General features: G+C 47.1%; 1 protein-coding gene across 1 annotated transcript in view; it reads left to right on the top strand.

Annotated features, from left to right (window-relative positions):
* The window catches only part of CTNNA1 (catenin alpha 1), a 90,959-nt gene that overhangs the window by 60,210 nt on the left and 15,662 nt on the right, over positions 1–15,087 (top strand). The window contains exons 10-11 of the mRNA XM_026035767.1: positions 1,054–1,146; positions 11,498–11,654. Of these exons, the coding sequence (XP_025891552.1) occupies positions 1,054–1,146; positions 11,498–11,654 (250 nt within the window). The remainder of the gene's footprint in view (positions 1–1,053; positions 1,147–11,497; positions 11,655–15,087) is intronic.

Below are 15,087 nucleotides of genomic sequence, written 5' to 3'. Positions count from 1 at the left end.
TTTCCTTTCTGGAGGTTGCCATGTCTCTGAAAGGACAGTACTCGCTGTTCATCCGAGTGCTCTTGCTACTATTTTTACCGCTCTCTGTGTTCAAATGGCTCAGAATAACATGCTTGTCACTCACCTGTCAGCCAAGCAGCGCAGCTCGCTCCAGCCGCCCTTCCCCGGAGAGCGCCCCGGGACGCGGAGCCGCTTCAATTACCGCCAGGCTCCGTCCTCTCCCCATCCTGCACGCTCTTAAAAGGCACTTGGTAATAGAAGGGCTCTGGTGTCAAGATGACCTACTTAAGGGTGCTGCTGTGCCGCAGGTCAAGGTTTCCAGGGAAAGTTCTCACCTTGTGAGATGCTGCTTTAATTTGGAGGGAATTATGGACAGAACCTCAAGAGCGACGATATTGGTAAATATTTTTACCCAGCGAATTGAGGCAGTGGTGGAGGAGCAGCCCTTGGATGCTGCGCTCTTGGACAGGATGAGAAGGGCATCAAGAAATGAAGCCAGGGCTTGTAAGTGCCTCCATGCAGTAGCTAAGGCAGCTTCTTGAGCTCTGCTTGTGCACACGAATTCTTCCCGACGCCTGTTGCCAAGTTCTTAGCGTTCACGTGAAGAGTGATAAAGAAATGCTCTAAGAAGAATTGGGAGCGCACACCATTACAAGCTTTGCAATAATTAATCCTCAGATGCTGAGGAGTTAGGTTGTTATTTTTAATTGTGTGATTGCTGCTTTCTAACCCTTGAGTTGGAAGGAATGTTTTAACTCTTACTTGGAGTGCTGCTAATGATGCTCTTGTACGTCCTACTGGAGACAACTTAACTGAATCGGTGGTGAGAGGACCTGTCTGTCCTGCTCCTTTTCTGTGGCTAGATCGAATCTCAGTAGGGATTACAAGAGTTTGCTAATTTGGCAAGAATTTGCCAAAAAAACAAGCATGGAGAGCCTGCATCTTTTGAGGGGCTACCAGTTGTGGTGTGGGGAGGGTAGAAAGCTTCTTGTAGTGGGAAACAGAAGTCAATTCTAACAGTTCTGTTTTGTTCTTCTCCCACCTCTGAAACAGGTTGCCAACTTGGCCTGCTCCATCTCCAATAACGAGGAAGGGGTGAAGCTGGTCCGCATGTCAGCCAGCCAGCTCGAAGCCCTGTGTCCCCAGGTAAGGAGGGCTGCGGGAGCGCGAGACGGGCCGCGACGCAGCTTAGGGCAGTGCTCTGTGCCCACTGGCACCAGGAGATGCCCTTGAGAGAGAGCCTATGCCCTCGGCATCCTTTTTGGGGTCTGTTCCCCTGCAAGTAGCCAGAACTGCAGTAATGAGCACCCTTTAGCATCCTTCTACCGCATCCTTTACTGGAAATAATGCGCGGAGAGTGGCATTCAGCGCTGGAAATGAGGTGGGCATCAAAGCTTAAAGAAGAGCATGTGGCAGAAAGTAGTTAGTGATGTAGATGGCTCCTCTTATGTCGTGGCTCTCATCTCACCCGGCGCTCTCTCGATAACCTGCTAGACTGTGTACCAGGGAAGCTTTGCTGGCTTGCTCTGCATGCCCACGTTGCAGGAGGATGCGGTGTGAAGACACTGCTGCTGCTCTTGGGGAGCTTGTAGTGTCAGTTACAGTATGTTTTTTTCCTGAGTATAATATAAATATGTCAAAAAAATCTCCTTGACAGACTAGACTCAGGTAAAACTGGCTTTGCATAAGGCGTTTGAATGTGGTTATGACACCATTTAATTAATAACTTTCWAATGCAGTCAAGAAAATTAGATTCATATAAGCACTAGGCTTTTCTCTGTTGTTGTTGCAGTCCTGATCTCCTAAATGGCCCCAATTAGGATATTTGAATGAGCCACTGAAGGCTGCAGTGCAGYGTTAATCCTCGTGATAACATTTTTAAAGCAAGAGGAAGGTCAGATCTACAACATACCCTGCTCCTCTTTAAAGAGGGCCCTGAGTGCCACGCTGGTGGAGCCTGCTGCAATGTATGGGCCAGCAGCAGAGCTGTTTGCCCCCAGCCCTTCACCAGCTTCTTTCCCACCCTTCAGTGTGGGACCTTTTCTCATCCTAAGAGGAACTTTGGCGGTTCTCTCTCATGGATCAAATCCTGAAGCTTCTGCTCCAGGTCTCCTAATCTTTTCCTTATTCCCAAGGATATGAATGGTGCACGCTTTTTAAGTTACTSTTTGAGGACTTCTTTGAGGGTAACCCTTTCTGGTAGAGGCTTTTCCCCTTTTTCTTTATATATTATATATATATATATTTCTCTCTATATATATATATTCTATACTGAAACAATATTTATTGCAACCTACCATTTTCTTTCTTTGCTTTTGCAATAAATTCCGATTTATATAAGCCAACACAATTACAAAATAAAATTCCTGCTGGTCAAGTGAATATGAAATGACTAATAAACTATAGTCAAGGAGTAACWCCCTCTCAAAACACTGAAGCAAAGATGTTATAACCTTATTTTAAGGATTACAGATGAGGTATTTTACACGTGTTTGGAGCTGTGGTTTGATGCTGTCTAGGAAGTGTCGGGGGTTGCAGCTGATGCATTTTAGCCTTGGCCAAGTTGGCCACGTGAACTGCGAAGCCGACAGTTCTGATACTCCAGCGCGAGGCTTGCCTTGATTTTTAAGCTAGGCACCAAGAGATTAGTAAATGACACTGTAGATGTTCAGAGCACTTGAAAGAGTGCTTTTATATTACATTACATGCTCTTCGGCTGATTCTTTAATGCTCTGAGTATTTATACATGTTGTGAATCCTGAGAGATAATTGGGGGCACTTGTTTAAGCTGTTTTACAAATGGCATCTGTGTTTTCTCCTAACAAGGCAGAAGTTTGTCTCGTGCCGGGCGTGCAGTGTCACCAAACAGTCCCAAATATTGACTATTTGGGAGAACCTCTAATTGCCTGTAGATAGAAAGAATGCCATAGTATCTTTTTTAAGGCAAAYATCTGGTAATTTCACAGTTTCTTCCTGATGAGATGCACTGTTCATCCTTGGGTCGTTTTAGGGCTGGACAAACCTGCAAATTAAGTACAAAATACAGATTTACTCCAACATTATCTGCATTTTAAGTTTTATTGCTCTTCCCAGTACCTCCCCAAGAAGATACTGGGCAATAAGGCAAATCAATTAGTAATTACAACAGTCTTTGAAACTAAACGGAATATATCGGTGTCACGCTGAGGTATGATGTATGAAATTTAATTCAAGGCACTGCTGTTATTGGAAGGATCAAACYGATGTCTAATGCACTCGAGTAAGTCTCCAGATAACCTCTTAAATAGCTGAGCTGCATAGAGGCCATTTGGGGAGGAGGGAGCTCGTGGTTAAAGAACGATTTCTGCAGAAATCAATCTACAGAGTTAATTATAAAAGCTCTATCTCCAATAGAGCAATTATTCAGTCCCTTGCCATAACTAGCCTTTTTGAACTGGCTGGGGGAAGAAGTGAGGAACCCTTGGAACTATTTGCTATGTTAAACTTGGAAAGATGGGGGAAAAATCGCTCTTTGCCAATGTCACTGCGGGCCTAGATATTCTCAAATTTGAAATTTAATTCTTTTGAAGAAAAAAAGCGGCAGAAATTTGCTCCTCTGAAAGCTGTCTGCAAAGGAGAGCAGTTACAGTTGCTTATTGCGAACACGTTATGAGCATCAGCTCTTCCTCCAGAGACGTCGGCACTTTGTGAATCCCCAACGAATGCAAAATTCAGTGCAAAATTGAAGAGTAAATGCAATATTGAGAACTTCCCTTTGATATTTCAGGCCAAATTGCGAGCAAGGACTGCACTTAGTGGCTCCAGAATCACATGTGCTGGGCTGGGCTCACAGGGGATGGGTAACCAAGTGTTAGGGGCCACCAACGTATTGAAAGCCCTGCAAGACCTCGTGAGCCTTCCTCATGAAACCTTCATCTAGGAACTTGCCTAAATCTCTTCTTCCTTTAATTATAGAGGGCACGTGGTCCTGAAAATCAGCATATGGAAGTGAAAGAACTTTGTCCAAAGTTCTTGCCAACGTCTATGTAGCATCGTGTCTTGATGGTTTGTGGTCAAGGGGAAGGGACAACATTCTTCAGTCACTACAATTAACCATCAAAACCACTCAGGATATCTTTCCTATGGGAAATGAAAGAGGAAGAGCACTTCTGTGAAAGATTGGAAACAGTTGCTGGTGCTTCCATTGGACTCAGAGTTCTGGGGGAGGTTCTCTTTGCCTGCTGAGATTGCCAAACGTAGAGCTTGCCAATGGTAAAGTAGGGGAAAATTGTATTTATTGCAACCTGAAAACCTGGATCAGCACTTGTAACGTTGGCTCCTGCATTCTATTTCCAAGAAGTATTTGCTTTAAGAGCCTGTGAAAAGCTGTTTCCTAACAGCATTTTGCATTACACATGTCTGAGAAGGGAGTTTAACCATGCCCATGTTTCTGATCATACAAGCTGTAGGTGTTTAGAAAGCAACAGTAAAAAACACCCTAGCAGAGCTCTTGAAAGGAGAGATTACTGCTCCAGCCTTTTGATGTGACAGTCTGCTGTCACTCGCGGCTGCTTTTACCAGCTAAATGTTGACTTTCGGCTTCTCTAAAGGCTCCGGAAAGTTCATCTATAGGCTTTTAACCAAATTGTAGTCAGCCCGGGAGCTGTAGAAAATAACTGCAAATGGAGAATTTCCAGCAGGTTGTACCTGCTGCCACCTGTGAGAGCTGGAGCCTGTTCCCTTGAAGCAGGATGTCCCCTGGGAAGATGAGCAGGGCCCACTGGCTGCTGTCACCAAGGGGGGACCTGAAGACCCTTCAGCCCTCTGCAAGGCAGGGCTCCCTTTGAGCCCATGTCTCCTCTCTGCCCTTGGAAGCCCCTGCTGTTGTGGTTGGTCTTTCTCTTGAGCAGCGTTGGGAGCCCCCGGTCACCATCCCTGCGCTGGGGATGGGTTTCTGTCCCGGGGTCCGTCCCAATGGACCGTGCCGGGTCCAGCCCGTGCTCACTCCACGCTTGCCTTCCTGCTGCCAGTGTATCCAGCTTAGCTCAGCATCCTCCGTGCACCCTCTGAATGGATTTCAGATAGTTCTGGGATTAAATTACACTTCTAAAAAATGGCTCTTCTCATATTAACATCTTGTTTAGTAATTTCTGCTCCACATCCTTACCTTGCAATTTCCAAATACTTGAAAAGCAATTTGCTGYTTATGGATTTCTGGTGGGGCGGGTGGCAACACGCGCTCATTCCACCTACCAGTGCTGCAGACAAGATATGAAAGCCCAAGGAATCTCACGGAGAGCTCCAAAACTCCACGAAGACTCTTGTCAGAAGTCTCAGCATCTTAAAGCCAAGCTCCAGTTGCCCCTGATGAATCAAACCCAACCATGACCCGCGGCTCTCTCCTCCTCAATTCCCCTGTCTCCAGTTACCGCCACTTCACTGGTGGCTGTTGGAGGAGATAACTTCATTTTCCTTGCATCAGAGACTTCGTATCAAGCAGCTTGTCCCATTTTTTTGCTTCTTCTTGAAAGACTAAAGGATTTTTCTGAATGACTAAATAGCAGATATATCTCCAAATTGTTTAATTGTGGGTGGCTGAAGTGCTTTTCTGGCATCGAGTAGAAATCTTCAAATAAAAACAGATGAGTGCTTGGATTGCAGTTCTGCGTCATGAGGGCCCGATATGGAGAAGAGCTGACAGGGAACAGGAAATCAGCCCTGGATGGGGAACTGGTCGTCAGAAAGACAGTATTAGAAACTCGTGCAAGTGTCGATGCTCCGCGTGCCCTGTTGATGATCTRCAAAAGAGGAATCAAAGACAGGAGGAAGGGATTCGGTTCTGGGGGAAGAGGTATGTCAGCATGTGAGGACTGTCTGTTCCCACCGCAGGCACGAGGTGCTCTGTGCACTGCAGCAGCAGAACAGCTTCTGCACGAGGTGCTGAATCCCCCAAGCCCCTAAAGCTTCAGTGCTTCAGCTCAGTGAAATGCAAAACAGAGGAACGCAAGTGGAAACCAAGAAAAGATCCTGCCAAAATTCTTCCAGCTTCTGCATTAAGTGGTAGTATGATACCAATCCTCGGGGACAAAAGAGAATGCTTTTCCATATATAGGAAAATACATTTATCTCTGCAGAATATGTAATAGCAAGTCACTTCAAAAGTCATATAAGCTGAACTGGAAAAGGTTAACGTTACTGCAGTACAAGTGTATGTCTGGGGGTCATGAGGGTGTTGTAACAAGGGTAAATACCCTCTGCAGAGACACCCAAAGTAGCTCTGCAAGCAAGTTGTGGGGGAAGAAGTTGTAACTTGGTCATAGTACRTTTTGATACTGGAACAACGAGCTGGAAATTCAGGCAGTCTTTTTTTTTTCCCTCTTCTTTYGGTGCTTTGGCCTTGCTGCATGTGGTGGCCGTGACCATTTTATCTGGAGAACATGCACAAAAACCTTTTGTATGTCTTGCTTCCAGGCATTTCAGCTCACCAATGTCTGCAGAGTGCTTTTAGCTGTATTGAAATACGTAGAGGGTTTAGCACATGTAGACATGCAAATGTAAAGCTGGTCTCCGATGTAACTGGAAGTGACTTAAATGTTCTGCTTTGAACCCTTTTTCCCTCCACTCAGCGTGAAGTGGAATTAGGAGCAGAGCAGGAGACATGAGCAGGGTGGATGCTGGGGACAACTGGGGCATCAACCTGTGTTACACTAAACTGTGAGCAGCTTCCTACAAAATGTTAGGAGCTGTGCTGGGTTTTATCACAAAACCCAGAGCACCACCTGAGCAAGGGCTTGACTTGCTGTTGGTGTTCARCGCCCTTGTTCAACACCAAGGGCTTGGGGTTAAGTCCACCTTAGCTTGGCTTGGGCACAACTAACAGGGTTGCAGTTCCAAAGGCCTGGAACCCCGGCCTTTGGGTCCAGAGCTGTGAATTCCTTTGCCGGCACTTTGCAAACCAGTTCCTGACCATGCTCCCTCCGCCTTTATTTTCTGCTCCATCCAGCTGTGGAGCGGCTGGCCAGGGCGGCGTTGCTTCCCTTCCCTGCAAGGCAGCAATAGAACAGGCCAGATGAGCGGGCGTGCGGCGCCACTGCCAGTTTCGCCAATCTGAGGAAGAGCCCATTTCCATTAAGCCTGACACTTAAATTGCTTATCCTAAAGAAAGAGCCCGGCCATCTGTCAGAGCCGAGTGTTTCTATTTCATGCCCGGAGCTGTCGCCCCCTCCTTGGCTGATGCCTTCTCGTGCCGCGGCCGGGCTGGCGCGGAGCCCTGCAAGGTGCTTCTCACCAGGCCCCGCAGCAGCATTTAGGCTGTTCCAGAAGCAAAAAGCAAGAGATGTCGCTGCTTCTGCTGGTGCTCAGACTCAAATAGTTCTTCTTAACCCCCTCGTGGAGGCTTGCAAAGCAGCGGGCTTTATCCTGCTTGGCACATTCTGGTTTCAAACACTCCCAGGGAAAGCCGTGATTTTCTTGTCCCAGCTGGGATTTGCTTTGCGTATATCCCATTTCCCACTGCCTCTGATGCGATCGGTGATGGATGAGTGCGTTTTTTTCCCAGGGTGGACGTGGGTTTTTTTTAATAAATAAATGCAAAATGCCATGGGTTTTGAAGGGCTTGTGAYTACCATTATGGTTCTTAACCCACGTACCACAGAAAAGCTCATATGTCACAATCTCCATTTTTTAAAAAAAAAGACAAATTTTGACGGGAAGAAGAGTTATTTCAGAAAACCATTTTTTTAATCATAAAGGAAAGTGGTGTAGTAGGAGAAGGGGGAGCTGGATGGGTGTTTGCCTTAGAGCTTTCAAGGCTGAGAAAATCTCCCCTGTTGGGGCATAACAACCCCCTGGAACTAAAGGAAGGCAAAGCAAAATTGAAACAAAAAAAAGCGTCACGTTTGGAAAGAGCAGTGTCCAGAGCAAAGCCCTTATCAGGAAGCAAAAAATATATATATTGGTTATAGCCACTGGCATGGAGACACTGTGTGCTGCGCACTCAGCATGTTTTAGTGTACAGCAGGTAAGTCTTGCAAGGCAGAATAAACAGCTAAGAGGAACAGTTGCTTTTTCCCAAGGAAGTTTCTTCTTTGGCCATGTAAAGTAGTTGTTCAAAGCTGTCATTTGGAAGAGCACAGAAGTAAAAGGAGAGGTTTCTGTGGGACTTCCTGGCAGCCTTTCAAACCGGTGGCCGTAAAGATGAGGTTGGAAGCCATCCTAAACCAGTCCTCAARAACCGAATGCTGCCGGGTAGCTCGGCACAGGGGCCTGGATTTGCCCACAGGTATATTTAAGGTTATAAATATTGCCTGCTGTGGAACAGCTGCTCTCTTTAGGAGAGCTTCTGGGCCGAGCAGCTGCCGGCAGGTAACGAGGCAGGCAATGTTCTTCAAGGAACCTTGGGGAGTCCCACCCTGCGAAGATGCAAATACCTAAATTCGGGCAGCCTGAACTCCTTTAGTTTTGCAAAATTGGTTTCAACAGGCGCCGCAGTGCTGAGCTGGGCCGAGAGGCAAAGGGAGCTCCTGGCGGGAGCCGCCTTCCTGAGCACCCGACATCCTGTCTGAACCTTGGGATCGCTGCGGGAGGCAGAGCACCCATCCAGCCGCTGCCTTTTCCTGCTGCACTCCGTCTCCTTCAGGGTAATCTGCAAATGTCAGTGATTCTTTTCTTTGCACAACTCCTGTGAGTCACTGCGATCGCAGTTCCCAGGCAGAATTGAGAAAAGCTCTGAAATACAAAATATTTCTTGCRGGTTGCCAAGTGTTTTGCATGGAAGTTTGCTCCTTTTCAAGTACTCTTGCCTCATTCTTCCCGTTACGGGAGCTGTGTGTTTCCTACTTGCAAGAGCTATTTGTATTTTAAGTGCATTCTTGTAATTCAGGGGTCAGGGTCTTCGGAGAGGCAATGCTGTGCTTTAATTGGCCCCTTAACATTTCCCTACCCTTTCCCCCCACAAATCATTCATTTTTTAAATAATAAAACATTCTTAGTCCTTGCCACCTACCACATATGCCCCTGTATAAGATGCCATGTTCCCGTCCTTTTGTCATCTCCATCTAAGCACTGTCAGAAAACAAATAGGTTGCTCTGTACTGGATACCAGGCATCACGAATATATTTATATTTACATGAGTATCTATCTATTGGAATAGATAATTGTACTGATAGTCCCTGAGCTATTTCCCCCAAGCAGACACGTGAGACACGTCCAGATTAACCTTCCTGTTCAAATGGGAGGCTGCACGAACTTGGTGGAGTAACATGGTGTGACTTGGAGTGACAGCTTTGATGACCCCTGCCAGAAGTGCCTATTGCAGCCGCTTTGCACATGGACACTGGGTCCGTGCCCTGCAAGAGCTGCCCTTAGAGCTGCCTCTGGTGTCTCGAGCTCCCTCGCGGGCACACAGAGCCACATGGGTCTCCTGCTTCTGGCTGTAGCTCTTCGTGCTCCACCACTATCTTGTTCTCCCTGGCACGACAGGCAGCTTTCGCTGGCTGCAAGAGACACCTCACCTGCTAGTTTTGCTCCCCAGTTCTCTTCAAGATAGTCTTGACTTGGCCAGCATGTCTTGCACCAGCAGAGAGGAGGATGGAGTGTCCCAAGCCTCGATACTAGTGTTTCCTCTGTCTCAACAGTTACAGTTACTAGTAAGATAAAAGCTAAGAGCAGATTTCTGGAGGGCTGTCAGTTTTACCCTTTCTCTTTCCAAGACATTCATTATTTGGATTCGTCTTGACAAAGCTTTGAGCATCCGGAGTTTGATTGATGGATGGGTAATGGATTATATAAATCAGGTTGGGGACAACAAATGATGTTGTCTGGTCGTATGGACAGGGATCTTAATCGGAGGACAACTTTCCTGTTCTGAAACGGCTGCTTCCAGTTGATCTTAAGTTTCTGAACTTGGTTTTCTTGTGCCTTGCAAGGTTTGGTTCTGAGCTTTCAGGATTTGGGAACCGTGGTTAGAACGTGTAGCCGTTCCCAGCAGCCTGCACTGTAGCTGTGAGTGATCACCTGCCTCCAAGGAGATGCCAATGACTGCAGCTACTTTCCCCAGAAAGACTAAMTTTAGTGTATGCTTTGAGGAAGGGGAAGCAGAACAGAACATGCATGTTATTCTTGAAAGACAGGGGCAGTGCTGCTTATTGCTGAGTTTCAAAGGTAGGTTTCGTGCCCATGGTTCTGCCGAGCAGGTTACCACTCATGCCAAATTATTCACAGCATTGGTCCTTGTTATAAAATCCATCAAACTCATTCCAATTTGTGGCCAAAAATTTCAGCCTCCATTTCTAGAGGCCGGCCGGGAGCGCAGGGAYATGCTGGTCTCCTACCCCAGCACAACTTGTCTGTAGGTACTTCCTGTCATCCCTTGGGGGAACCAGCCTACTTCTCCTGTCTGATTCATTCAGTGCCATCATGGTGTGTTTGACATCACCATCATTTCCATGCTCAGCGAGTTACACGTTTTTTTTTTTTTTAAAACGGCTTGTGACATTTTTAAGTGAATYGGGTGGAAAAAGTAGATCCTTGCAGAGCCGGGAACATCTGCCGTGTGCGCGCGGTTGTTCGTCAACGGCGTGAAATGAACACAGCCCTCAGCAGAGAGGGAAAATGACACTTGGAACGCACCAATTCATTAGCTCTCCTGAACCTGCTGAGTGCGGTAGCCAGGGGAGAGTTGTCCTCCTTGTCCTGCCTGTTTCATGGTGCCTGCTGGGCTTCCAGCTTGCTCTGCTGGGGTGTAGGTGAGCACGAGCTCGAAATGCGAGAAGGTTTTGTGATCTTGGCTTCCTCTAGCCTTTGGACAGACCGAGTAGTTGCCGTGACATGAACTGGGTTGTGCGGCCTTGTTTTTAGTAGAAAAGTGAAGGAGGATGTGGAGGGAGCAACAAGAGAGCAGAGGGTTCGAAGGCAGCTGGAGGGAAGGGTGGCCATGAGGAGCATCACGAAAGGAGCGCTGGGCTGCCTTTCGTTTGCCTGTTTTCTGGTTAATCCAGGTCTTCCGCAGCCACATTTGTTAAAATTTAGGTTATTAGGAAAATTACCACCAAGGTACAGAGTAAAAATTGAAGGGAAGGCAAATAAATGCAAAACTGCCCTTGTCGCCTCTCCTTCAAAGCATGGAAGCTTAATCCATTTTTGACCTTCTTTTTCAGGCACTGGCAAGCAGCTTAGGGAACACAGCCTGCAGCGTGCTAGGTGACATCCTGCCTGAARTATTTAACACGGGCTGCTCTCAGAAAGCTACACCTTGTGTGTGTGAGCTGTTAGAAGAAGGTGTAGCTGGCTTGTGCGAATGCTTGCAAGGTGTTCCTGCCGTGGAATAAGTAGCCATAAATAAATGTAGAAGTAGGTGTGAGCTGGCTGGGAGAATCACGGAATAAACACGCTTGCATTTAGACATTGAATTCCCCCAAAGTTAATAAAGCTGCTTCGTTTGCTGTCGCGTGTGTTGGATAARTGTATAGAAAGTGATTGTTTTAAGGTATATTCTAAAAGTAAGGAGGTGTTTTGCAGGTTATTAATGCTGCGCTGGCTCTGGCTGCTAAACCACAAAGCAAACTAGCCCAGGAAAACATGGATCTCTTCAAAGAGCAGTGGGAGAAGCAAGTCCGCGTGCTGACCGATGCCGTCGATGACATTACTTCCATCGATGACTTCCTGGCTGTGTCAGGTATGAAGGGGGCTGGCCTGAGAAATCCTGGTGCTCGAAGCTGAGTTGATTCCCAGAAACACATGGTCATTAGAGCTGTCCTGGAGCCCTGTGTGTCCGCTGGAGGGGATGACAAGGGGACACTTCACCTGGCAGACGGGATCTTCCGCAGAGCGTAGTGTAAAAATAGAGTTTCTGGCACGGGGAGAACAGGTATTTTTACACTGCAAGATCAGTAATAGTTTAGTGCAGTGAGTGCTGTGGAAACCTGTCATTACACTTAGGGAATGCACATGTATAAATGTGTATATATATTTACATTTCAGCAGACAGAACAGTTAAAGCCTAGTAAAAGGCACTTTATGTGTGTATTCAAACTGCTGGCGCTGTAGGTGAGCTACCRTGTTGCAGAGTCACCTCATTGGCGGTGTGGAGGGCACTAGTGAAAAGACCATCCGCTCATGTCCCTTCAGACTGCCCTTATATAAAGAAAAAACAGGATCAAAATAAGTTGATGTGGGTTCATAAAAATGAAACTGTTCATATAGAAAATGTTTAGCCCGGTTTTGGGAGTTGTAAAGTGGAACAGAGAATTATCATAATAGATTCATATCACTTGGCACAGTGCTTGCCAAGAAAGCCTGTTTTGTCAGAATAATTGATAAAGACCTAGTAGTAGTTGCTGTGCCCTAGAAATGATAGGGGATTTTTATTTTCACCTCTGCTAATTCTGATAGGCTGTAATTAGAGGACAAATGTGGTGCAATTACTTGAATTCTGTCTGCATTCACTTCCACAAATTACCTCTGCAAACCGAGGGTCTCATTTTCTTACTGCAAACAGACTGGAGCATCTCAAATGATCTGAAAGCTCCAGTAGGCAAAAGATATTTCACAGGAAGATGTGTGGGCTTAGGAGTAGCAGGCCTGGAAAATGTAGAAGGAAAAATCTGGTCCTGAAYGGAAAGACTTGTCTATTTTTTTAATTTAAAAATATAAAAAAAGGTAAGTTGTGCTTCTGCTAGGAGTCAGCAGTATAATCAAGCGTGTTGTATTGTGGCGCCCTGGATTCTTAATTAAACAAAAATCTTTGAAATGAGTGAGCATAAGTTTATTGGGCAGTTGAATGTCCTAGTTCTTTCTGCACGCGCTCCATTGTAGCAGCAGCTGAAGTGGCAGAGCTGTGAGGAGCCTATTTTGGGCAAGTATTTTTAGAGAGAAACGGTGCTTGGAAGTTCATGGCTCCATCTGGAGTTTGCCCACACGTGTGCAGAACTTATTTTGGAGAGGAGAAGGTGCTACTCGGTTTAGGAAAAAGCACCCTGCATGTTCTGCTGTGTCTCAGTTGCAAAGAGGACTCCGTCTGTGTCACACTGCGAGGTCTCCTCCCTCCTTCAGCCCGCTCCGAGGTGGGTGCTCTGCTTTGGAGGAGGCAGGTTGCAGTGCTGCTGCACTGCCGAATGGCTCTGCAACCCCCCCAGCTTGGCAAGCCCCGGGAAACCCGTCTTTTCCCAGGCAGTCACTTGAGAGAGAGTTTCCCTCAACTGTGTGTTTGCCACCCAAAAAAGATGCCATGGAAATGCCAAGTTGGAGAGAGCTTGAGATGCCCAAGTGCGTTTGGCACGTGAACTGTGTTTGCCGAGTTCCCAAAGAGACGGTTGGAAAACATTAAAGCAGTAAAGATTTTTGGATTTGTTTGAACTTTGATGAATGTTTTCCATCTAAATGCCACCTCTCCAATTCTCTGCTTAAAAGTTTTAACTTCTTTTGGGATAAAGCAGCAACAGGTGTGATCTATGCCAAGAACCATTCAAGGTTATTAAGGTGTTCACGCGTAGTTGGGGTTGTACCGGCTACTAAGCATGATGTAAGCAGAAATAAAAGGGTTCTTGTGTTTATATATACATACATATGTGACATTCCTACAGCATGTTGCACTCTGCAGCCAAAAAACAAAGTATTTGCTGCTTTGCTCAGTTGAAGACTAAAGATGGTCAAATCCTGAGTACAGCAGAGAAGTTTGCAGACTGCAGCGTTTCATTAAGAGCCTAACGCAAGCAAGGCCCTAGTGAGGACACCACTTTGCAGCAGCTGATCGTGGGGGGCACGTGGAGTTACGAGTGGAGGAGCCCTGCATACTAGAGGTCCTTCCCACGTGCCTCCGAGCATGAGCAATCCGCCACGTGCGGAGTCCCAGCATCAGCAAAACCCTCCACGTAGCTCCGCTCCCCTTCTCCAGGCTGTGTGTAAATGCATGGACGTCTGTGGTTTAATCTGCTGACTGGAAAACTCTTCTGTGYTTTCTATAATTCCTGCCACCCTTATCAGGCCCTTCGTTAATACACTGTATTTGTTTGGGTGCCCAGTTCTGATCTTCTGAACAGTGGCTGCTAGCACCGTGTATTTGTCAAACTGAATGTTCTCAAGCTCTCGGTRTATCCCTTCACACGCTTTAAAAACTACTTTATTTGCTGCCTTCTCTTCCTGTGGTGCCAAAAGAGGTTTCAGCCTGAGGTTCCCATCACAGCTGAGCTCCTTCATCTGTAAGAGCCCCTGAGTGAGCGCTGTGTGGTCCCAGCGATCTCCTTGCTCATTACCAGATGAATAATGTATTGTGAGTGCACATAAGCACAMGAGTATTTCTTCTCCAACCACATCTATGACAGTTTAGTTTGACCCACTTTGTTTGCTCTTCAACTGATATTTTTTGAAAGACGTTAGTCTTTCCTCTTGTCCTCTCCTATGGTGTTGTTACCCCATGACTTTCTCCCATGGCTCTGCACCACCGTCTCCAGCAGACCCCAGGCTGTCTCCAGGCACGTGGACCTGTTAGCTCCCTGTGTTGGTCTTCAACAAGTTGTTTCTCTTCTCCTGCTCCCCTGCCTAAAGACATGTTATCAAATGAGCACCTGGGCAGCAGCCCCACCAAAGAATGACCCTGACCACAGATCTGCTTCCCATCGAGGAGCTTCTCATTGGTCACCTCGAGGYTTTTCTCCTTCTCAGCAGTGTGAGGGCTGCTAGCACTGAGGAGGACGATGCCTCCGAAGGCCTCGGCCCCAAACCTCCTTGTCTCCGGCTTTGCCACCCTGCCCTTAGCAGTCAGTGTCCCGCCTGGTGACGCCTGTGCCCGTGCCGGGGGYGCTCGGAGCGATGTCAGGTCCCGTTTGCTCTCGTGCAGCAGGAGGAGGCCAGCAGAGCGGATCCGCCTGACAGTGCCACGCTGCCCTGGGGCACCTCGCGGGCTCCCRTGCAGCGAGGGCCTTCCACAGGGGCGGCTTCGTGCTCCCTTCGCCTCCATAAATGGAGCTCGGGGATCAGCAAATACTCATCCTCGTCTGCTCCGTGCCTCTTATTAAAGCTCATTTAATCCAAAGAGCCCCTTCAATGGCCTGTGACTTAATTTATGCAGCAAGGAGCTCGAGCAGTGAGCGGGCTGTGTTTGGGCCCGACAG

The sequence above is a fragment of the Nothoprocta perdicaria genome, unplaced genomic scaffold (genome assembly GCF_003342845.1).
Source record: "Nothoprocta perdicaria isolate Ctin4 unplaced genomic scaffold, notPer1 scaffold_166, whole genome shotgun sequence".
NCBI lineage: Eukaryota > Metazoa > Chordata > Aves > Tinamiformes > Tinamidae > Nothoprocta > Nothoprocta perdicaria.
Note: the sequence above shows the minus strand (reverse complement) of the source record. Positions and strands in the feature narration are given on the sequence as shown.